The following is a 26260-nucleotide window of genomic DNA, read 5'->3' on the forward strand; positions in this document are numbered from 1 at the left end:
AGCGAGTTCTGTTTAATCACCAGACAGCTGAGAATAGAAGGATCGTGTGAGTGTCAAGGTAAATGAGGTGGCTTCATGTTTTTCTCTCTCTTCTTCTGCCAACGCTCTCCGTTTTCTTTGGATTGACAGTGAAAAGGGGGGATTACATCTTATCAGCTGCCAGTCTCATCTCTCTATCTTTTTATTTTTATTTTTTTTACATCTGCTGCCCCGTGCTTGCTCTCCTTATCTGTTTATCCCCAAACCTCTAATCTTCATCTTCTTTATCCCACTCGTCACATTAATGTCTTTTCTGGCTCCAATCTTGATATCTTTAAATTTGGTTCTCTCTCTTACTTTCTCTCTGACTTTTTCCTGCACTGTTCTATACATCTAATGGCTTTCTCTGTCTTTTTGTTCTGTTTTTCTCCATCTGTGTACCTGCTGCTGAGCACATTGTGTATTCATTCAGCATAGGCATTTGTAAAAGAAATGTCTGCACACATCAAAGTCGCTGTCTGTCGCCTCTGTAACTTCTATCCAGCCCACAATGGTAAACTCAAAAAAAATGTACAGAGAGAAGGAAGTACAGCGATATGATAGCTTTCCTGGGATATAGGCCAGGTATGTTATTTATTGAAGTCCCTTTTATTGGGATTGTGCGGATTGGATCATCTGCAAAAAGGATGTGGAGCTTCTGAGTTTTTGTCAGCATTTGAGTTCTTGTCAAAATCGGTTTGTCGTTCCTTTGTAGAAACATTGACATTTTTCAGATTTCCAATTAAGGAGAGAGCAGCTTCCGCCTGGTTTTGTTTCAAAAGCTTTGTCATTTTCCTTATTTGCAATTCTGTGTAATTCGTGGCAATTCTGGTGTAATTTGTACAGTTTTGTGCCAGACGGTGTTCAGGTTCCCTGTACTACTCCAAAGACAACAGCTTATTTTAAAAGATATTATATTATATTATATTATATTATATTATATTATATTATATTATATTATATTATATTATATTATATTATATTATATTATATTATATTATATTATATTATATTATACAACAATGGTTTTATATCTCAAGTTGCGATAAAAAGGTCTTCTAATATATAGAAGCAGTGTAAGCAGTGTAAGGTCCACCCAACTTCTCCAATCCAGTTTTATTCTGACACTTGATTATACAAGTTAACCCTTTACTTTATATTACCTCGTTCATTAGGTATCAATCTATGTCACTCAGAATGTCTCACGTTGGCTGATTTATGCGGACCTCAATATCACAAACTCGCTAGTTTGATCGTTAGCCAGAGGTTATGACTCATATTATTTAATAGGTTGCCCATGCTTACATACTTCAAATAGTAGTTTTGATTAGCCCCCTACAGTAACCTGTGTACAACTTAGTTAAAGCTCAAACGATGATCAGAGGTCGGAAAGTAATCAGCGGTTATGAATAGTACTATAACTAGCACCACATAGTTAATGCAACTGAATATAACTTAACTAAAGTCAAACAATCTAGCATCCCACCTGATGTGCCTCATGTTCCATCTAACCTGAGATCAAGTATGCATCTCATTTTGTCAAATTATATGCAAAGTTTGGAAAATATTGTTTAATTTTGTGTATTTAGGATTCATACAGTAGCTAGCATTTGGTGCTATCTGTGAAATTTGCCCTTAGAAGGAGAAGTGTCTGCCGTTTTATTCCATAACGTAAGTAATGTTTATTTATATAGCACTTAATACAAAACAGATTGTTTCAAATCAGCTTTAGGGTAATAAACAAACAATGCTGTCAACGCTGGAAAATTCTTCATTTAGGAAACAATAAATTTGGTTATAATTACTTACAGTAGTGTCATTATTCAACTCAATTCAATCGACTTATTCTGTGTTCTCAGTCAAAAGTGTCAAGTACAGTCAAACCCAAATTGTTTACTGAATGTTAATCATCTTAATTTGTCTTTGAGGTGATGAGATGGAACATGAGATGCAAATGTTCGTGGCATTTGTTTATTTATGAGTCCAGTGGACTCAAAAGAACACCATAGTTGAAGAAATACCCTGATATGCCCTCACATTGTGATTGACAGGATTAGATTAACATACTGTACTCCTTCAGAACTTTTGTGCAGAGGTTAGGACAAAAAGAGGTAGAGTAAGAAAAATGTAATGTAAGTCTGAGTGGAAAATGCACGTTTCAAGGAGAGAAAGATCTCTGATATGAGTGATAACCTGAAAAGGTGGAGAAAGAGTCGAGACCAAAGGAACAAAGGTATGAAAAAAAGTACAAATGAGGGAGGGAGAGTAAAGTTAGATATCAAGGGAGAGAGAAGTACAGAGCTGGATGGAGGGGAATTGAAGGGTGTGAGAGATTGATGAGAGAGAGTGAGAAACTAATTCTCACTTCACTCTGGGCTGGAAGATTAAGGAAGATTAGAGAGATAGAGCGAGGGCAGGAGAGATGGAGTGATAACTTTTACTGCGTGCCATAGAGAGATCTTTGAATGTCTAACACCCAGAGAGAGAGAAAGAGATGGAATATATGGGTGATAAAGAGATGAAGGCATGGATCTAGAGAAGTAGAGAAAAGCTGACTCCAAAGACTCTTAATGACAGCGCTGTACTAAAAAGAAGAGATACCCTACTCACTATAATGGCCTTATTGAAATGCGCATGGAGAAAGAGGGGCCTAAACAAAGCTCTCATGTTGCCCATCCAAAAGCTATAGCTGTAAACCTGCAGAATACCTGTCCAAGCAGGCGAGCGCACACATTAAAATTAAAGGGGGGACCATCAATAGGAACCGCAGAGTCAATCCATTATGTGGGATTATCGGGTAAGCTTCTCCGCAGTAATGGATGTGGCTTTATAAACAAGAAAAAGAGAAGGAAGGCTAAACAAAGCACAGGGATTTCATGAAAATAGGACGTGATCTCTGTGCTCCCAAGGTGGGGAATCTCCTCATCAAAGAGTGCTTAGTTGTGCAGTACATGGTATGTATCCCGCCTCGTGACTGCCAGACGCGCTATATCTCTTATCAGCCGCTGCCCTTTGTTCTTGACAACGACCTTGGGTGGTCAGAAATAGTCGCTCTAGGGTGGGAGGAAATGAGAAAACGATGAGGAGGATGACACTGTCTGGACGTCTACAGCAGAGTTACTACCTTTCGCTGAGGCTGAGCCAGACGACGCAAAGATGACTGGAAAACGACGCTGAAATACAACCGAGCACAAAGTGGCATTAATTAAGGCCACCGTAGTATCGCTAAACCCCAGAGCTGAATTACTGTTGCAGAAGCTTGTGGAAAAGTATATCAGGGTAACTTGTGTAGCAGAGCTCGACATAAAAATGAACCTATCCTCCACAAACCCCCGCTACATGGCTCCCATATAGGCCTTTAAATCTCCATCAAAATAACTCAATAAAAACACTACGCTAACCAAAGAAACAGAACTGCACTTTATTGAGCCCTACACTTGGGTTGTGCTGTGCAACATCAAGCAAATGGGTGTCAGCTCGACCCTAAAAAAAAAAGAACAAGTAGAACAAGTGCACAGTGTATTATATCTGTCCCCAAATAAAACTACTAAAGATGTAAAAGCATCCAAATAAAACCAGCAGGCTATTAGAGTGACTCATAACATAGTTCACCGCAAAGTACATCAGCAATAACACACAGCCCGCCCAAACATGCTCCGAGGCTCAATATACATAAATGAATACTTCAAAATATAGCGACAATGAGCAAGCCAGATCATTCCACGAACCTACGTCTGTGCAAACAAATCAAAAGAGCTTTTATCCTCAAGAGAGCTTTTACCCTCAAAAGAGCTTTTACTTGAATGTGGGATTATTGATTGTATGTGCTGCTCTATTAATCAAAAATATTTTTTAGATTTTTTTTCCTATTATGTTTCCTCTTGTCCCTTTGGGAAAAAAAATAATGCTCATGGAGTTGAATCTAATTGATTAATGCTGTTTTCATTGCAAAAAAAATCAGTTTATTTGTCTACATCTTTAAAACAAGATCAGTTTACTAGAGAAGTGAAATTGCTTAAGATAAGACTTCATTTTTGGCAATATACAGTTGAATATACCAATGAATTATTCATCCTTTTCTTACACTGTTTGACAATTGTTTGCATAAATCAGCGAGGTTAATGCTTAGGGCAAGAAAAACTGTTTGCCAGCGGCAAAAATATATATTTTCTGAAAACAAGTCTTACCTCATGCAATTTTGCTTCTAAAGCTGCGTTAGTGTAGTTTTAAGGATGTTTAGATAAAACAAGACAAAAATACTGATTAAGATAATGATTTTTAGTTTGGAGCGTTGCCTAACAGGATAAGAATGTAGCTTTGGAAAATGACCCATATACAGAAAATAACAAAACAGGAAATGCGTTTGAGATTGGGGCAAAGTCATTAGAATTACAAAATAACTGTCAACAGCTTGCTAAAGTGCAAGAGGACCAAAGAGAATGAAAGTCACTTGTACAGGGAGATATATGCTAATGAGGCAGGGTGCGCTGTGACTCTAACTAGGGGGGATTAAAAAGCGAAAGCAGATGAGTTTTACAGTCGAGCTGCTACAGTCCTTTTCTGCATAGTGTAACTAGTGTTTTGTGGGGTACCGAGAGTGCCACTGTAGCAGTTGTGCATTTATGAATGTGTAACATAATCCTAGCATCCTTTTGTTTGTCATATATCACAGCGTAGCTTGTGTAAGCTTTTGTGTAGGTACAAAGGCCTATGTACATCAACAACCACCAGCATGACACATCATGAAGCTGCACTTTTAGTGCACTCTGTTATTGAGCATATTACTCTAAAATTCCACATCTTGCATAACTTGACAGTTGAATGGAAGCTTTTAAAAGAACTAAAGAGGCATTTCGGCTCAGACTTTTAGCTGGAACATCTGATGTGAAGACAGCACTGCAGATATTCAGTAGCTTGCACTCTACTGTAGCTGACACTGCAGGATTGTCAACGCGCGAGTATGCTAACATTCCATTTCAGAGAGCATTAATGCTACCCTAGAGAATAAAAATGACAAAAGGAAACGGCAAGCATAAAAATAAAAGCTGTTTCAGAATTGTTAAAAGTAATATAATAGTATATAAATAATAGTAACTCTGTAATAGTCTATAAATGATACTAAAATAACACAGAGGATTCTGCGTGAAGTGAGTGATGTGACGTGTGGCCAAGTATGGTGATCCAAACTCAGAATTTGTCCTCTGCATTTAACGCATCCAAGTGCACACACACACCGTGAACACACACCCGGAGCAGTGGGCAGCCATATTGCTGCGGCACCCGGGGAGCAGTTGGGGGGTTTCTCAAGTGGTATTGAAGGTGGAAGAGAGCGCTTTTATCTTCCCCTGACAATTCCTGCCGGACCTGAGACTCGAACCTGCAACCTTCAGATTACAAGTCTGACTCCCTAACCATTAGAAGAAACACTGAAACATTTTTTGTTCTGTTTAAATGTGAGTTCAGAACTGATTTGTTTGGACTTCAAACACTGCATAGCTTAGAAACAGTTTTTCATATTCATTACTAAAAAAAGTCACTTTCTTCTTCACTTTCTTCAGCCTAATATAGTCATCTAACCTGCCACACAGGAGCTGGGGGTTTGTGGGGCTAAGATGGGTTAGCGATATAGTCACAAAAGTGCCTCAGGCATCTCACAAAACCACAAAACAAACTTGAAGTCCTACATTTTTTTTAGCACCCTACAACACTAGCATTTAGCTAGCACTGCTTTGAGCTTGTTAGCTTGATCAATACCCCCAGCCACAGCGAATCCCTGAAGCCTAGAACAAAGCAAAGGTATGGTTCTAATGACACAGAGAAAAACTGCTCCAGGCTACAGAAGCCTTCACAAGTAAGTTGTGATACAGTAAGAAAGCGTGTGATTCGGATGTATTTGGATTCACGTAAGATGTCTGTTCTGAGCGTTGATAGCAGGGCTATTCAACTAAAGGCTTGAACAAAGCCAATCGATCTGTGTTTGGTGAAGAAGTTCACTTTATCGTCATTCATCTAGAAGATGTACCCTGTGGAGCTACTGTACTGCTGCCTTTTTACTCTTTTCATAGATGTTCAGAGACTAGATTAAAACTATAGGCAACAATGGAAGTGTTTGTTGTTGTTTTAGAAAGGCTTGAGGTAAAATATTGTGGCTGCTAATCACAAATCTGTAGGTTCAGACCTCATAAGGATTGATCAATGGATCGTGGCCTTGAGCAAGACACTTTACCCCAAGTTACGCCACAGGGGGCCTTCCATAATAAGCGTATTGTAAATTGCTCTGGATGAAACTATCAGCTTAATGACAAACGAGAAGTAATTAGTGAAATGAGCTATTAAGGGTCATTATTCTCTTTCAGGCTTTATGACAAAGACATTGTCTTTTTCTTATGGATTGTAGTGTTTGAAATTTTACAATTTCTTCATCACAGCCTTTCATATTTAAATTGCTTTGTCAATTTAACATGTTAATTAATTGAGAATAATAAATAAACTAATAAATAACACCAGAGCGATTCACAAAGGCCGTTCAAAGGTTTAAAGAGCCCTAAAAACATCTTAAACAAGCCTCAGTTGGTTTGCTAGTCTTAATTGGTCTCCAAGCTGCTCAGATGATTATAGGATATAGGATGATTTTACAAGGGTTTTAGTATTTTTTTCAGTCCAGCTAGACTAGCTAAAGACCAGATGAAACCAAGCCATTTTAAACTGGTTTAAGCTGTGTTCTTCTTCTTCTAAAGCCATTTTTCATCTATTCCATTTCATCTATTCCATCTTTTCCATTCATGTGGCACTTCATACCTATTGTTTTGGGGATTTGGTTGCTAATTAGTATGAATTCCTCTTTCATATATGTGTCAGTAATATGAAGTCTTTGAATCGTCTTCATTTGTGGCTTTTGTCAGTTAATGTTGATTTCTTAATCAACCACCATATCATGTAAATACTTGTCTTATTAACTTTGTGTAAATGTAGTGAAACCACACAAACATACACATATATAGAGCTTTTGCTGAGTGGAGAGAGGCAAAGATTGCAAAGGCCATTCGGTGAAATGTCAGGGGCTGTTCTGAAGGGATCAGATAGCTTTTTGATGTCAAGAGCCACTGAGGCAGAAGAAGAAGAAAGACTCTTGATGGGCATCAGGTGTAATTTCAGCAAATGTTTCCGCACTTTCTGACTCACCAGTAAATCTTCTTTGGCAATTTTCTGTCGGTGAAACACTGGCATACATGAGTTGCTAAACTGATGAATGAGCAGAAGTTATCATTATGGGATCTAACTAGACAACTTGAAAGTTCGTTTTCCAGTGTATAGTGCAGTGTAAAAATAAAATTGTAACCCTCCTCACTGTCTTTCCCAAACGACGTGGTTAGAATCATTAAATCATAAGACAAACACAGAGTTGAATGGAAACAGATCGCGGTGAGTAAATAAAGCAATTATTTGCCGGTTTACTGGAACTGCAACATAAAACTTGGTTAAATCTCAATGTTAGTGATGATAAATTGAAATCAGTGACATAAAAATGGTTATTAAAGCAGATACTGTGGCTCACACATCTTCTAACAGCTTTTTCATAACAGTTCACTTTTGGAGATGTTAACGGATATGAAAGTGTTGCACTTGTTGGAAGATTTTATTTAAATTTTTATGCTTTGCTAAAAAGAAAATTAATTTAGATGGTTTTGGGTCTTTAGCGCATTTATTAAGTGAGAGTTTAGAGGTTTATGGAAGTGAGCTGAAGGCTCATTGCATGTTGACACTTTTATAATACAAACAATGCAAAATCTGTTTTTGTTTTTTTGTCCCATTAATAGGCATATTTTACATATATATGTTACACTGGAGTAATAGCTGCTGAAAATTCATGAATCACGTGAATAAATTACATTTTAAATAATAATAAAAAACATAATAAATTGTACTATTATTTCACATTTAATTATTCCAAACTTTTGATCAGTTGTGCATATATGTCATGCCATTGGCAAAAGGTTAATTTTAGACTGCAAACACCTCAAATACCAAAAGGTTTCTTATCTTATCTCTTGCTGTTTGCTAACCCCATTGTATCTCTTGTAGCCACCTATAAATTATTAAAAGCACAGTAATGTGTGTGAATACTGATTATGTTATTAATGAGGTGCTTATGACAGTGGGGTCAGAGGGGGGCCATGTTCACCAATTTCCCACTGTACTTTTAGCGCCCAAGAACCATCAGCCATAATCAGATTACCGATGGCAAGATTTCTCCAGTTGGCTTGTGGTGTAGGAGGCAGATTGATGGACTCTTATAAGCTGTTTTGTAACAGAGGGCTCGGAGATTGTTTATCTCTCTCGCTCTTGTCCCGTTTCATCTGCCGATTGCTGAGTTTTCATTTCCTCTCCAACACTTGTCCCGGCGGAGGCACTCTCAGCGTGCCAAGGCCCTGTGAGGCTTTAAGCCCCTTTTTGTCTTTTGTGTTAAAATGATCCTTTTATATTAATCCTCCAGATGGGAACCACCCTGAAATTGGCTTATCCTTGGCACTTATCAGAACGTGAAAATCATCTGATTATGCTCCCTCTGTCCTTTTCAGTCTACGATCGTGTTGTTTTTCACCCATTCCAGCGTGTTTCTTGAGGGTCCTGGGAGAGGCAGTATTTTAAAAAACACCGGCTCCCCATCGACACCCCATGCTGGTGTAGTCATATCATAGTGATCAGCAGATTAGTAATTTCACCTCAGGTAAAATACAGTTGTAGGACGATGGATTTGATCCATTTAGATGTAGATAGATCCCCCTTTGCAAACAGAATGCCTCGTGCATTATCTCTCTGCGCTTTGACAGTTTTCCCCCATTGCTGTGGCTCTCAGATCTCTTGTTTCACACTTTTGTGAGGGAGGGAAGACTGACTCTCTTAAAGTCGTTTTTGTACTTCTGTGCTGCTGAAGGTCTGGCAGCAGGGAGCACCTGCAGTCACCATAGACTCCGTACAGCATTAGTTTACCTGTGTTTTTTTCTACAGGGGCAATAAAGAGAAAAATACCAGGCTTTTTCTTTCCTTTTCCACTGCCATGTGCGGATAATGTTTCCTAGAGTGCAAGTGTGCTTCTGATCTGAAATCAACTGCGGATTGTGGATTAGGAAGAGTAAGTGATTTTTCGAGAACATTATAGTAGCTCATTTCCCAAACCTAGATAGTTGCCTTACTGCCTACATATTAACTGAAATACAACTTCAGAAGCAGGCAGCAACTCAACTGGGCATCATACAAACAGCATTCAATCTGCTATAATAAACATTAAGTGAACACACCATTTTCTGGTTAAAATGTAGTTTAGTCTGGGTTTAAATTTCTTCTAATAATGTAATTATTAAAATAATTTCTTAGAGTGATGCGCAGTCTATTGTTTGTATTAATTAATTACTGTATATAAAACATTTTGTGATTAGACATATTTTTTTGTAATTAGAAATTTTGATGTATTCATTTTATATTGTATCTTCATTTATGCATGTTCATTTCCAAAAATTTTTACATTCAGATTATATTAGCCAGCAAACGCCTACTTAAAGTTCATATTTAAAAGCACTAATAATTTAATTATTTAATAATAATTTAATTATTTTTTCATAATTTCATAATTATCATTTGTGCTATATCAAGTAATTTTAGTTTTTATAGATTTTTATAGAGATCTATTTTTTTTTTTTACTGAATTATTTGTTATTATTATTTGTTTATTTTTTTTACTCATTAATTTTTTTTCCACTGAACTTGTCATAGTGCATACTGGGATTGTCTTACTTGAGAAAGATATACTTGATGCTGCTAGAAGTGTAATGAAGTTGCCTAGTTTTTGGAACAGCTTTGACGTTGAATTCGTGCTTGTGTCTTACACTCCTAGAGCGCACTAGGCTTTAAAATGCAGTGTTTATGTAGCACGTTGTCTGCATGAATGTGTTTCTGGCTTTCTGACTGAGAACAGTGTTTTGTGGGTAGGTGTTATATCTAGAGTGAGAAATAAATGGCGAGTAAGGAGTACGGAACAGAATTGTAATTAAAATTTTCAGTCTCGTTAAGTTGGTGACAGCCTTCACTGCACCATGGGTTCCGGCGATCGATGGGAAAGATCTGCCTCCAATACTAACGAACCAAGAGATTTCGAAGCCCTGGGGAGAAGAAAAATTAATTAAAAATATTTATGACCCCAATTAATCAGTTCAGTGAGATACTCTGATTGTCCGTGGGGTGTATGGATGCATGTCGCATGGAGTGAAAGGCAAGTCTGAAAAAGATCAGATGCTGTCTCTTTCTGCTGTTCAACACACACACACACACACACACACACTCTCAAGCTTAAGGAGCGACTGCTCCCGACAGCTTCCGCCATACACTTTTACCCTACATTGATTCCCCTAACAGCATCAGAGAGACCACATAGTGACAGGGACATTGTGCTCAGTCTCTCACTCACATATGCTGTTCATGTTGAGCAAGGGTACACTCCCAGCACAGATGTGACAATGTCGATACGCTGGTTTACTCTATGCTCTCAGCTGTTACCCTGGTGCCCAGGACAATAGAGCAGTCCAACCACCTGCATTTTACACCCCTCGCATGAACTATTATTAGATGGGCATAAGCATAGGCATCATTACGTGTCCCTATCACTGTGAAATAGATTGCAGAAAGAATTGATTCAGTGTAAGCATATTTGTTCCAAAGATAGCAGCAATTTTGTCATGTCATTACATTTATTGATGCTTATTGTTTTTATATTATATTATATTATATTATATTATATTATATTATATTATATTATATTATATTATATTATATTATATTATATTATATTATCCTGTCCACTTTCTGTAAATATGGTTTGGTGTTGCAGTTTGTCTGTTTTAGCAAAATTCATACTTTAAGCATGAATGGCTCTAATGGAAATTTTTATTATGAAATTTACATACAGGTCAAGGGGCATGATTAATTGCATTTTTTTCTCACATTGCTTTCTTTATGATTAATCACACTAACATAATGAATTAACTGGAAAGCATTAAAATAAATGTGTTCCTGCGTCAGGTACGGAAAAATAGTTTAAATAGTTTATTAAAACAGCAGGGTTGATCAGAACCCTAAATCCTTGTATGCAAATGAAAATGCTCCTATGGTTTTTATATAACACATATACCTCAAGTTCTTTTTAGCACTTGAATTGGTTGACAAGAATGATAGCTATTTCAAATCACTGGGTGGATTTAGTTTTATGTTGAATTGCCACTCACCATGCTATTGAATTGTTGTTTAAATAATGAAGTTTATAAGCAAGTAAGTATAATAGTTTACATTTCAGTTTTGAACTGAAGAAATACTCTATTTTTAAATAATTAAGCGTATTGTACATTCAGGTCTTCCAGGGAAGTCTGTAATTACAGTGTCAGGTGTGTTCAAATAAATTCGGTCGAAACAAGATGGCAATTTAACTTTTCAGCATAAAAGGTTTTCTAGAATTCATACTTGTACTTAGGACTTTGTTATTAAATTCATGTATGTTCAACACATAGAAATGATTTTTCCGAACATGACTTTAATACACTGTTAAAAATTGATCTCCAGGACATCACAACCAGAATTCTTCTTGTTTAGGTCCCATCTACTTTTAATGCAAAGTGTGATTAACGTTAAGCACAACTATTAGTTTGCTGACTTTGCTTACCTTACTGCTTAATTCTTCTTCATTCGTCTTGTTGGCAACAGCTTTATTGATTTCTGCCATAGAAAGGGATCTTAGCTTAGCTTTTTGTAGCCTTAAGAAATTCCTCTTTTTTTGTCACTTTGCTCTATCAGTAGAGCGTAGGCAGAGCTGCATCAAAAAACCTAATGAAAAACCAAATATTCTGCAAAGTATTGCAATGGATAACTTTTTTTCTGCTGAAGTAAGATCTGTTACTTGTACATGCACTATGCAGGTTAATTCAGGGCAGAATTTTGAATCACAAATGGGATATTTTTCCCCACAATGTCGCGATCTGTACATACATTTGTATACTAGATGGGTTAGTAAACAGGGCAAGTGAAATACGCAAAGATTATTTGTGCCACTTGTTATTCTCTGTGTGCATGTTTTGGGGGCTGAAGCATTTAAATGTATCCAGCATTACTTGTCATTTTGCAGATACTTTGTTTAAAGTAACACTTTAATTGCAGGAACAGTCTGCCTGGAGCAGAGGCACTTAAACAAGCTGGTGTTAAGAGCCTCAGTCAGGGGCAGAGCGAGGTTAAGTATCTCACTCAGGAGCACAACATCGGTAGAGCAAGAGTGCTGTCACAGAACCTCTCCAGTGGGACACTCCTTCCTGGAAATAAACCAGTGACCTTTGTGTTAGCAACCTGGATCTTTGAAGTGTTAGACTGCATATTCTATCCCACATACTATTATATTACTAAATTCTAAGTTTATTTGTTTGATGTCTGGAACTAATTTAGATCATGAACCAATGAAGTAGTTTTGGTTTTATCTGACTGTACACAAACTGTACAAATGTACTTGCGAAAATATACTGAGAAGTCCCTAATTATTTCATTTTTATGGATGTTTCCCAAATGTAGGTTATAACTGGTTATATCTAACAGTTACAACCAGTTTCCTTGTTTATGTGTTACAAATTTAAGTTACAGAAAATCAAAATAACACTTTTTTTGTTTACAGTATTTTCAGCATAAATTGCAATTTGCAACCTATTTCACCTTCTTAATGTGACTCATTTCTGAGGGAAAAATATTTGAATGAGGCTTAGAATATTTGGGAAAAAGTGAGTGTTACATAACAGAATGGAGTCAAAACGGAATGTACATAAGCAAAAATAAATATGGCCAATTTGGTTTTCATTTTTACATTTTAAGTATTTGTCCACTACCTTTAAATGTCCAGATATTACATTGGAGTTAATTTTAGAATTCCTGTTCTCTATCTTCTTTATCTTTACTCTTTATTAAAAGGCAGTTTGATGTCATAAAATGACTTTAAATGGGAAAATTAAATAAAAAAGTTTTTTTTAAAGAAACAGCTGTTGTGTGTTATGAAAACATGACACGCTACACTTTTATTGTACTTGCATTATGTTCAGTCATGGCCACTACAAATATTCCTACAATCTATTCTGAGATCTATTAACTAGAGACTTGTCTCTACTGCTCAAATCCAAATCTGTGCCCAAGTTATGACCATCAACCCATCAATAATAAGTCAGCCTGTGTGAAAAAGTTCCTATCGAATGAATCTAATCTAAAGAAACTGTCACTGCTGGCAAGAAGATTTCACTGCCTCTGCAATTGTGCCTCTTCGTAGTTTTCAAGCTTGTAAAATTGAGAGCACCACAATCTATCAGCAGTTTCCTATCAATCATATCTGCATGGATGATTTGTTCGGCGCATATTCATCTGTTATTTAAGCAAAAACAAATCCATTTCTGCATGAACCTAAACTTCTATGCACCAGCAAACAGCTTAGTTTGTATACTGTATACAAAAAATATATATTTATATAATCTATAAGAATCACAAGTAAGATTCTTGGCTTCAGGTTCATTTAGTTTAGCATCAGAGCAGGTGCCAGACAGTCATCAATCCCAATGTCACTGCAGAGATTGGCTGATTGATCGAAGCGAGTCAAAGCGCAGAAGGTGAGAGAGGTTAAAGCACAATCATGATTGACGTGGAGGCAGCCGAAGAAAAGCAGAGAGAATTAGAGGATAACATATTAAAACAATGCTTTTGAAATGGAAAGGGCCAGGCAGAGAGAGAGACAGGTGGTGAGTGGGAGGAGGTGATGATAGAGAAAATATAACATGAACAGAAAAGCTTTTAGGAGACAGGAGGAAAATTTGTGAAGGAATGAATGGTTGTGTGAATAATCAGGAGGGAGAAGGAATGAAGGAGTTTAGGGATCCTGTGAGGATCCGCAGGATTCGGTTATACTTCAGAAGGCGTGTTGACAAGACCCAGAGCGCCGCTACTGTACGTGCATGTCACAGCATTTACAGCGGACATAACACTCTCAATGCATTACTCAGCAATTATCACAGCTGGGCTTCTTACACTTGCTTAATGTAATCCTCGGTTATCTTATCCATGTTTCACACAGTTCATGCTCTATTCATGGGTACAAATTCATAGATTTCACACTGTGCGTTCGTTAATGCTGGGTTAAAGTTCTTATTTGCATATTCATGAGGTGATTGACATTGATTGACATGATGTGACCTGTTTTAATAACTGCTTGTCTGTCTGTGGGAATGTAATCATGTTATCGCTCTTGTCAAACTGAAAATATACTAAATAATAGCACAGCTTTATTGATCCTGTAACATTTGTGATGAAACAGAAGCACTGACTGTATTTTTTCCAAATTAGGATGTAAATTCAAGTGAAACATATTATTAAAAAAGAAAGAAAGAAAGAAAAAGATTGGTTGGCAGATTTGAATGCAAGCTTGCAGCTTATTGTAAGAGAGGGGCGGGGTTTAAGCAGACTGATTAGAGAAGCCCTGCATATGGAATACAATGCATGAATGAGTCATTCACAGTAAGATCATTGATATGCATTTAGAAAATAGTGCGAATTTTCATTTCACTTTTCACGTTTCATTTTCAGTTTGCTTCAGACAAACAGTGATGTACAAAGCACATGAATATTTAATATGACAAGTACTGAAGCTGTTCATAGTTGGTTGTCTGTTGCCAAACATCTCACCATGACATTCTGGCATCACAAAATATAATTTTGGCCCAATTATTTTAACTTGCCAAATCAGTGGTAATCCCCTTTTCAAAATGAGTGTTAATAATATTAGAACTGACCTTAAACTAGTGTTTAACCAAAAGTTAAATGTAGTGTAGAATCCCTAGTGCATTCTTCAGCAATTACAATAAATCCACAATAATGTTTATTCACTGAATGTCTAAAGCACACTGCACATAAAAATGGTTAAAATCACCAGTTATGGTCTGATTGGCTGGCTTTATGCAATTTCCAGGGCTCTAACTGTTAACACTCTGCTCTTGAGTCAAATTAGTTCTGTAGTCCACAATTCTTTGTTTTGCAATTATATGTCCCACAGGGCATCTTTGTTCACATGCATAACCCATCATGCAGTGTTATGCAGTTTTGCCATTAACATCATTCAGCTTAACTGTTCATTACTCTTCATAAACAGAACTCACACTGCAGTGCTTCATTGTTCATGTCTACAGAAATCAGACAGCCTCAGTCAACATCACACTTAAACTGTAAAATTGCGCAGATCCTAATGTTTTGTGGTAGAAACAGCTTCATTTCCAGGTAATTGCAAAAATCAGCCTGTGAAATGATGCATCACCAACCTGGAAGGAGCTTCTATTAGAGAAGTAGATGGCATGCTTGAATGCTTGAAAAGTCTATCATTCATTTCAGCAAAATAAAATACTTAAATGGTTGGTGTTTTTTCCCCTTCAGTTCTCAGTTAGCACATGCTTGAATTAATATTAAAGGATATTTGTCTTGTTTTCTCAAAGAACAAACAAACACTTGAACTAGAACTATTGAAGTATACCTTGAAGTGTTGACACAGAAGGGAGGTTAAGAGGTGTTACACTTTAAAAACCATTACAGCTAATTGTAATAAAAGGTACATAGGTTGCCTCAAAAATTCTATAAAATAAATCACTAGTTTTTTAGACTTCAAGGCCTCCCATTGTCAAAGACAATAATTGAAGGTACTTTCACTGTAATGAAAAAATTGCTCATTATAAAACTTTCAAGTATTATTATATACAGAACCTTGAGTGGTAGTACAAGATTTTTGTAATAAATTAAATTAAATTATTAAAATAATTAAATCTATCAATTTTTTTCCAGGGTTAAAAACATTTTAGAGCTTGACTGTAACTAGAAAAATGTGTTTATTACAACAGTTTTTATTAATTCCCCAGGTTTAGAAATCACACTTTTTAAATGGCCTCATAAATTCAGGCTTTCCAAGATTTTATTTATTTTATTTATAACAAATTTTATTTAGTTTGGTTAATGTTTATTGATAAATATATAGCAATTCATTTTTTAAATACATCAGCTAATGTTAATTTATACAATTTAATTAGGAATTCCATTAGGAAGTCGTGGCCTAATGGTTAGAGGGTTGGACTCCCGATCGAAGGGTTGTGAGTTCTAGTCTCGGGCTGGATGGAATTGTGGGTGGGGGTAGTGCATGAACAGCTCTCTCTCCACCTTCAATACCACGACTTAGGTGCCCTTGAGCAAGGCATCGAACCCCCAACTGCTCCCCGGGCGCCGCAGCATAAATGGCTGCCCACTGCTCCGGATGTGTGCTCACAGTGTGTGTGTGTGTGTTCACTGCTCTGTGTGTGTGCATTTCGGATGGGTTAAATGCAGAGCACAAATTCTGAGTATGGGTCACCATACTTGGCTGAATGTCACTTCACTTTTCACTTTTTTTTTTTTCACTTTTTTTTTTCACTTTTTTATTTCACTTTTTTTTTTTTTTAAATTTAAAAAAAAATATTATCGAATTACAGTATGTAAACAGCCCCTTAACTGTACCTTTTTAAATAGTCCTTTGACTTTTATTGAACAGGAGAGTCAAATATAAATTAAAATTGCATTTATGCATTCAGCATACGCTTTTATACAAAGCGACTTACAGTGCATTCAGGCTATCAATTTTTAACTGTTCCTGGGGAATCTAACCCCCAACCTTGCACTTGATATCACAGTGCTCTACCAGTTGAGCTACAGGAACACTGGAAATGTAAGACAGGAAACAACACATGATCTGGATCCAAAGTGTGACTGTGCACGCTACCCACCAGGGCTTTGTCTATGAGCACAAGTTAAATGCCATAACACGTTTTTCCTATAAGCCTTCTGATGATATTTGCGACATCTGATAGTACTAGAAAATATCAGCCACCTTGGCTCACATTGAATTCTAATGATGCTGCTGATGTTGCTGTCTTGCGATTACTCATACGTTAATGAATCTGCCTGGCTGTGTGTTCTGCTACCTTGCCTTGTCGTTCCACTTTTAATTAACATACTGCAATGATTAAAGTTTTAACTTAATTATCTTTATCTTTTCTCTTAGGGCATACAACCCTCTGTGGGAAACTGAGTAAAACGTTTCACCAGCACCAAAACACAGAAGCTTTGCTAGACAGAGAGAGAGAGAGAGAGAGAGATACATAACGTGTACACAAGTGACTTCAACTGGATGAAGACGGTGTAATGGAGGAATAAGTGGAGAAGAGTGAGAACAGAAGAACGAAAGAATGAAGACAACTAAGCAAACACATCTTTTCATCAGTTGTTTTTTAAATTAATACATAACAATCGGACGACATGATTTACAGGAGGCTGCTCCTGTTGGTGTCCCTCTGTTTTGTTGGAGGTGGTTGTGTCACTAAGATTGTTCAGAGAAGGGGAGTGAGCTCAATTCATGCCCAGCATACAGGAAATGGAGCAACTGACCAATGGGATACAAGTTCGGAGAGGAATGGAAATACAATGACAAGACTCAAAGAACTGATTGTTCCCGAGGAAGTTGAAGAGCAGATAACAGCTCACCAGAGCCATGGAGCTTCTCCTGTCTTCACCATGGAAAATTTTGTTGGGTTTAATGCCAAACCTCCTGTGCAAATAAACGAAGACTCCGATCAAGCGGATTTAAAGGTACAAGCACCAACTGATGACACTAGAGATATTTTAGAGTTTAAAAGGGGTAGAAATAACACAAAGAAAGGTGAAGGAGTTGACAAATGGATCCCGATGCACCACAGGACATCTTCTAGCATACACTTCAACAGAACCAGATTCAAAATCCCTTCAAGATCCAGAGCAATTTCAAATTCTGCTGTTCACACAACAGCGGGTACAAAAGTAGTCACTCCAGATTCGCCTCATAAATTGAACCTGACTGGAAGCTTATTAAAACTGATCTCTAAAGAAAACCTTGTACGGATTGTGAATTCCCAGCTTCAGAGTGTCCCAGGTCTAAATATTCCAGGTAAAATGAGTCACAGCAGGAAAAGGGATTTGATCAACATGGATCGCATTCAGGTGGAGGCATTTAAAATGAAAAAACAAGACAGGACAGGCACTCCTGAACTTTATAACTCTGATAACCAGACTGCTGAGCTACATTCAAGTACTTCTACAAATATCAGCCTTAATCCAGATCAGACTGTTCACACTCTTTTTAAACAATTTAGTGGATTAAATATGGATCTAGGTGAGGGGGACAGAAAAATGGAGGTGAGAGGTCCACCGGGCTCTGCTTCATGGAAGTACAAACACTTCAATACTCACTTAGCATCGACTCCCCAAAGTGAGATCATGCCCGTCACGGACACAAATCCCTTTGCTGGTCAGAGCGATATGGGCATATCACACTCTACATCTCAGATTGGCTCGGGACATCAGCCTGATGCTTTCAGCTCACTGACTGAGAGGAGTCTTGACATTAAAATGGAATCAGATCAGAGTGTTCATACGCCATTCGGTGTCACTCAGAATCCATTGATTAAAATTTCAGAACCCTTTGACAGCAGTCACATCCTAAAACTCCCACCGGATCCACATTGGGGAAGGAAGGAGGTGGATAAGAGCAGAGAAATGACTGTGGACTCACACCATGGCAGAGAAGGACAAGGCCTTGTTTTCCAGGAAATGGATGAGGATGAAGAAGAGGAGCGGAATCAACAAAAAGGGAAAATCTCACGATCTAGAAGCCGACGAAGCTGGATCTGGAACCAGTTCTTTGTCATTGAGGAGTATGCTGGTCCAGAACCAGTGCTCATTGGAAGGGTAAGAACCCCTTATCATTCTATTTAAAAGATCACAAAAATCAAATTAAAATGATGGCAAAGTTGAGTTTTCAGCAGAAATTACTCACATGATCCTGCATAAATAATTCTAAAAATGCTGATTTGGTGCTCAAAAACATATCTTATTGTAAATGTTGAAAACTGTTGTGCTGCTCGATATATTTGTGTAAACCATGGCAAATTATTTCAGGATTTTTTGATGACTTAAAGTTAAAATGAGCAGCAATTATTTGAAATTGAAATCTTTTTAAACATTAAAAATCACTGTTTTATCAATTTAACGCTTTGCTGGAAATTTTTTTTTTTTATTTGTTTAAAAAAAAAAATCTTACTGACACCAACCAACAGACCCTATTGAATTTCACTGTATGGACAAAAACATTTTGATTTGATGATGACTTCTCATTTTTTGGATGAACTATCTGTTTAACACATAACTCATTACTATCAACTTAACTGATATTGATTTACATTTGCATTTATCTAAATAATCACTTTTTCTAATTGAATAATGAGCTGAGATTAAGAGTAAAATCAAAGATCACTAACAAATATGACCCTCAACACAGTGAACTGGAGAAAAAAAGCTCACACTGAGATCGAAAGACATATCCCACAGAGCATTGTGCCTGGATGTTTATCACATCACTGATCTTAATGGCAATGTCACATTATCCCAGTCTTTTTTTCTTGCTGTCTTTGTCTGTTTGAATCCTGAAGAAGCCGAGCTCTGCAGGTCACAGAATAATGTTTCAATCAGCCACTTAATCAGTCGCCGATTCTGCTCTGTTAAAGCTACAGTATGTGCTGTGATGAACAATTGCTCTTCTCATCAGAAAATCAAGAGCCTGGTGGTGGAGGTAATAACATTACCTCTCTTCTGTGAGTAGTACTCCATTGCTGACCTCGTTTGAAGGTTCAGTGTATGGGACTGTGCCCATGACTTACAGTACCAGTCAAATTTTTGACATAACTACCCAATCTTTAGGATAATTGTTAATGTATAAAATTAAGAAATAACACAAGCTGATGAATGAGAATTATGCAGTGACCAAAAATGTTAAACAAAACTACCTTATATTCAAGTTTTTAACCACCATTCTTATTTTTATTTTTTTCCCATTTCCCCCAACCGATGTTTCCAGTAATGTGAACTTTGCAAATAAATGATAAATGAAATGTTTTTATTTTATGAATGTATTTATCATAATTAATTTTTTTTATAAAAAATATTTTAAATGTACATCTTAGTGTTATACTAATAATTAACTATTAATATGCTATACACAGCAATAATTAATACAGACACTACTAAATAATTTTATATTATCCAGTAAAACTACAGTATTTACATGTTTTCCAAAGCACATTTACTTTTTGTGTTAGATTATAAATTAGGGTAATTAAGGATAATAAAAAAAGTAAATAAAGCAAAGTATTTTCTTCTTTTAACCATAAATAATTTTTTTTAGCTGAAATAGAATTTCTATTTTTTTTATGTTTTATGCATTTCAAAAACTGTACTCCCAAGTATTTAACTACAAGCCTTTAGATGAAAAGATCTTTAATATCATATCAGGTGCAACTTTGACTGGCACTGTATATCTAAAATTGTTGCACTGTTTCACAGTTTCAACCTCTATTTATTTATTTTTTTTCTATTTTATTTCCTCTTGCCATCTCCCCGAGCTGCAGTTTGAGTGTCTGGGGAAGGCGGTGGGGTAATATGTTGTGTAAATGAATGACGATGATTCCGCTTGTCTGCCTGAGGCAGTCAGACGGCACTGTGGAATAAAAAAAAACTATGGCGTTCTCTTCTGGGATCCTCTTTCTGTCTGTGAGTTGGCTCCTGCAGCATTTCATGGAACCCCCGGTGCTGTTAATTCCCAACTCCAGATCCAGACACATCCACCCAATAGTTTTTGACACATTTGATCACTGAGTTCAAACTGGGTGGCTGTTTAGAGTGGGTAAGAAGACAAGCATTGATCTTCTTTAGGTCCTCATGGACAGAAGAAAGTGGGAGCGAGAGAAAGTAGCGGAGAGAAGGAATAGGGAATTATGAGACTAAAAATGTTGACCATTGCTACATATGGACAGTCCTGTATGTCATTAGAGCCAATATGGTGTGCTTTAACAGGTGGCAATGCTATTACTGATAGTTCCCTGCTCACTGAGCATCCTTCACTGTATCTAACACAACGGCTGAACCTGTTCAGAGCCTGAGCATGTATTGTGTGTGTATGTACACACCAAATGCTCTTATGTGTCCTAATGCTCTTACGGATGTTTAATCTTACTGCTTCGACTCTGTGTGGAGCCACCTGCACTGCTGTCTGTTGGAACAATTAGGGATATGTTTTGCTGTGCCTTATAACTGAGATGATTATGATTTAATAAAGGGCTGAAGTGAACTATGTAGCCCCTCGGCAGACATGCCAAGTGCCACAGCGTACTCAATCTACAGCGTGAAGCTAATCACAGATTCAGCATTTGGAGTGCGTGTTCTTATACTCATCACGGCGTCTATAAATACTGTACTGGGCCATTATGCACTTTATCATGTTTTATGGTGGGTAACATCAATTATATGCAATTATAGTTATGTTAAAAGATAATCAAATTGGGGGGTTGGCATAACAAGCATCCATATGTTTATGTCAGGGGACTCATTGCTAGAGAGCATATGCAGGGATTTTATGATAACAATATATGCCCCTCTGTAATTTCGTAATGAATGTATTTTCTTCTTGATGTTAATGTATGGACATAAATTAGCACATCTTTTGCATTCGAAAGCAATGCCAGGATGTGAGGCGTAGGGAAAGCAAATTTGCACTCTGTTGTACCAACTTTGTCTCTCTAGGCTGTTCCTAAAAGGCATAATTTGTATGTAAAAAATAAAAAGTGGCATTATTGAGATTTGGTACTTGAGGTGCTTGAAAACACCATCACCATCAGAGATGTGGTTTTGTTTTTTTGTGGAAGTGATGTTTTGCTGCTTGGGGTCTTTTGATTATCTCTTTAAGTGTCCAAGCCCTTTACCCTCCTTGGAGTTTCGTTTGATTGGCTTTGATTGGAAATATTGTGGTTTACAAGACGGAATCATAATTCCACAGTTTTTTTGTCAGCAACATGTTTGGCAGGGATTTTCACAATTTTATGTTGAAGAGGAGTCTGTGCTCAAAGTACACACTGGTAGAGTACTGGCAATTCTGTGTTACCCTAGGAATTATTAACATTTTCTCTGCTGGAACTGCTCAACAAATTAATCTGCTCTGCCACTCTTAAACCCTCACAGTTTTGCAAGCCAAAATTCTGACTTGCCATTAAATAAATGTCATTTTGTCATTCTGTCAGTCTTTCATTCTGTCGCCCATCTATCTATCTTTGTTGATGTTCTGCCTTTTTTGCTTAGTTCAACTTTTGTTTAGTTCAATTCAATTCTGAATTTGATGGATAAGTTGGTAGATGTCTATCTAGGGGGCAGGACCAATTTTTAAAGCAAATTTGAATAAGATTTCCCCTACATTGAGTACTGATAGAACTGGAAATATTAAGTGAGGAGGACTGGAAACAGTCAACTTTAGCGTAAATTAACTACACAAGCAGCTGTGATGTTATGTAATTCTTCCAGCTGAATTAAGTAAAAATGAAAGGTAACACAGCGAATCGTTCTAAGTAATTATTTGTTAAATTACAACATATTTTTTTAGGTCTTCAAAAATCTCCTTACAGACTTGTGGAAAAAGCTCTGTCCAGGACAATCTCTAAACAGCATTCAGAGCTATGATCGTCACTTTCTTCAGTTCATATTTTCAAATCCTCTCATGGCAAGTGCATCAAAACCCCATTAAATGTGTTGCAAATACTTTATGAAATCCATTTAAAAACATTCACAAACACTTGATTTCTGTAATTTCATGGAAGCTCAGTTAACTCCAGTCGGGTGGCTTTTGAAACCTTTTCCACCAATGATAATTTGATATTTCAGATTTGGGTCTCACTAGGGAGCTTAGTTTAGACCGCTGTTGACCACTAAAACTCTTTTTTGCATTCACTCTGTTAAGTGCAGTTTGTTTTCTGATGTGTTTTTGAGGATTGCTATGGATCCTGGTTAAGAGTTAGGAATCTGTTTCACTACTGAGGGACTGTGAGTGTTAAGGTTTTTGAAAGTGACCTTGTAACAGACTGTGATGTGCCACCAAGCATCGTTCATTGACTGACCGCAGGGTGCTATACTTCATTTTCTGCCGCTGGGTGCCCCATCGCTCTTCTGCTGCTATTTGTCTGCCCATGAGTCTCCTCACCTGCTAGAGGCCAAACATGGGGGGAAGTTGTTATATTAATAACACTGTACAGTACAGGTCAGCCTAATAAAGTCAAGCACATAACGAACCTAGTTTATGAAAAAATTATATATTCACACATTATACTTTTTAATCTCAATGTCTCACTCAGCATAATTGGTGATATTTAATTTATTGTGCATTTTATTAGTGCTGCATTTGCAATGTAACATGCTATGTAAGACATTATACTCTAGAAATAATTTGTATATGTTAATAATATTATTTTTATAATAACAATTTAATATGTCCACATTGAATATCTGGTAGGTAGTTTGTTATAGTATCTGCATGTGATACTGGAAGCTGTATTCACATGAAAGGTAGTTGTGACTTTATTTCCCACAATTGTGACTATTTCTTGACATTATGAGTTTTTTTTTTCTTTCACAATATGACTTCATCATACAATGTAATGTTATATCTCAGAATGTGAATTTGTAACTCTCAACTGTGACTTTATACAGAAATGACAAGTTTATATCTCAGAATAAGACATTATAAGACTTTTATCTAGCTTCATATTTCACAATGTGACTTTATTGCATAATGTCTTTGCATAATATGATTGTGAATTTATCAAAATTGTGAGATGATATCTCATAACATGACTTTTCACAATCTTACTATATGACTGCATGTGACTTTATATCTCACAGTTTATGTCACAGTAGTACTTTATATTACACAGTGAAACATTGTTTCACAATATGACTTTATATTACATAATGTGACTTTTTATCTCCCACTTGTGTCTTTAATTCTTAAAATTGAGTTTATATCTCACAAAATTACTTTATATCGCATAAATGTGACTACATTCTTTAATCTGCTGTTATATCTGAATTTATATCTCATAATATAACTCACAAAGTGACTTTATATCTCTCAGTTACAACTTTATTTCCCAAGGTTGTGAGTTTATATCTCACAGTATGACTTTGTCACATAATGTCACTTTATATCTCACAACTGTCTTTTATTTCTTTCCAGGGTTTATCTCACAATTGCCATTTTACTTTTTCTCTGAATTGGAAATGGACTTCTGAGTCTGATATAGCTTCTGTAGTGGGAAATACTTTACGATGGGTTGTGATGGTCGAGTGTTGGCTTTTAAACGCCAGTACATCCCTGGACTGAAGAATCCTGTTTGTCATGTCAAGAATTAATGTTAAGTATGTTTGTGCATGTTATAGAGTGAGGGTACGAGCGCATTGATTCCCTTGTGGTCCTACCGTACGCTCGGGTGCTGGTAGGTACAACAGACGATCTGTAAGGTGATGTGCCCTCCTATCAAGCTGTTCCTTGCAGCAGCAACCAGCTGCCTGAACCCCTGCGCTCTTTCCGCAAGCTCCAAGGTCCTCGGCTGTCACAAGGGATCCTCGCCGACGATCGGCCAATCCACCTGCACTGCACTTCTCGCAAAACACACCGAGATCTGAGACAATCTACTGATAAAACCTATGACCAAATGTAACAGGAAAACATTTATAGGCACAGAGCGTATTTTTTAGGATGCCAACGTGGAGCTCCAAGCTGGTGAAATTGAGTAACCTTGGAGCATGTGCAAATTTCGCGCTGTGTACGCGTTTGCAGCGCTGGCAAGCTGTGTTATTATATTTCTCATTTCTCGAGCTCTCGGGGAGCATTTTGAATATGTTAGGTGTTGGCAGGGGTAGATGGTGGCTGTCACTGGCATTTTAATGGGGTGTGTCTCTTGGGGGGCCACTATGGCGTAGCATGTGTGATCTGGCCACACACACACACACACAAGCACGGCTTGTCTACTTTTAATCCTAAAAGCATGGCCAACAAGCTGTTCTAAAACACAGCACATCCAAATAGAATTAAATATCACTACAAAGCAAGGGGCGGGGAATGAGGGAAAATGAGAATAAAGTGAGAATCAGTCACAGAGGGTGAGAGACAGAAAGAGAGAATGCAGGGGCAACAGTTACAGCACACACACGCTGTGAGAGAGATCATCAGTAATTATTGCGGAATGTCTCTTTCTGAGCGGCTTTGTGTTTTCTTTCACTCTGTCTCTTGCAGTGAAAATCATTTAGCCTCTGGGCTGGAGCTCAGCTGGAGAGAGATAGAGAGAGAGAGAGCAATTAGAGAGAGAAAGAGACTGACAAGGAGAGAGGGAGAAAAAAAAGAAGGGGTGCACAGGTAAATGATAAAGGAAGTTGCGGGAATGATGCTGAGATGTCGAGATGAGCAACGGGGTGGGCGGCGGAGATGATGGATGGACAGAGAGATGGGCTAGGAATGAGAAAATGTTGGAAAGTTAATACTGCGGAGCAAATGAGCTGGAAATGCACACAAGAGGGGAGGAGAGGGTCAACGTGGAAAACACAAACAGTGGGGTCCAGAAGTCTGAGACCATTAGTGAGAATGCTTCTAACATTCCTTGTTATAAATTATATTATTAGCTTAATAACTTGAGTGAAAATTATTTGGTTTGTCTTGTTGGTAGGGGAAGTCGTAGCCTAGTGGTTAGAGAGCTTGACTCCTAACCCTAGGGTTGTGGGTTCGAATCTCGGGCTGGTAATACTATGACTTAGGTGCCCTTGAGCAAGGCATCGAACCCCCAAATGCTCCCGGGGCATAAATGGATGCCCACTGCTGTGTGTGTGTGTTCACTGCTCTGTGTGTGTGCACTTTGGATGGGTTAAATGTAGCCCGTGAATTCTGAGTATGGGTGACCATTCTTGGCTGAATGTCATGTCACTTTTTTTTGTTTTCATGACAGCGGCACTCGAACCACACGAACCACATGATTTTGTGTCAGAACTTACAGAAAGAGTTGAAAATTTTCAGTGTCACAAATTTATTTGATTAGTGACCTTTAAATAGTGGAGAATCTTAAATATTCATAATTATTCTTATATTGCACCATAACATTTTTCAAATGGGTAATTCATATATAATGCACAAGTCTTCAAGACTTTTTTTTTTAAATTGAGCAATTCATTTTAGAATAAAGTGTCAAATGTGAGATGCTGCAAAAGAAGCAAGACA

The 26260-nt window shown here is 37.2% G+C and overlaps 1 protein-coding gene across 2 annotated transcripts in view; it reads left to right on the top strand.

The window, feature by feature from the left end:
* The window catches only part of LOC127933456 (uncharacterized), a 166759-nt gene that overhangs the window by 78199 nt on the left and 62300 nt on the right, over window positions 1-26260 (top strand). For both annotated transcript variants that reach the window (XM_052530475.1, XM_052530482.1), the window contains exon 2: window positions 17150-18867. In XM_052530475.1, the coding sequence (XP_052386435.1) occupies window positions 17404-18867 (1464 nt within the window). In that variant the 5' untranslated portion in view covers window positions 17150-17403. The remainder of the gene's footprint in view (window positions 1-17149; window positions 18868-26260) is intronic.

The sequence above is a fragment of the Carassius gibelio genome, chromosome A2, assembly GCF_023724105.1.
Source record: "Carassius gibelio isolate Cgi1373 ecotype wild population from Czech Republic chromosome A2, carGib1.2-hapl.c, whole genome shotgun sequence".
NCBI lineage: Eukaryota > Metazoa > Chordata > Actinopteri > Cypriniformes > Cyprinidae > Carassius > Carassius gibelio.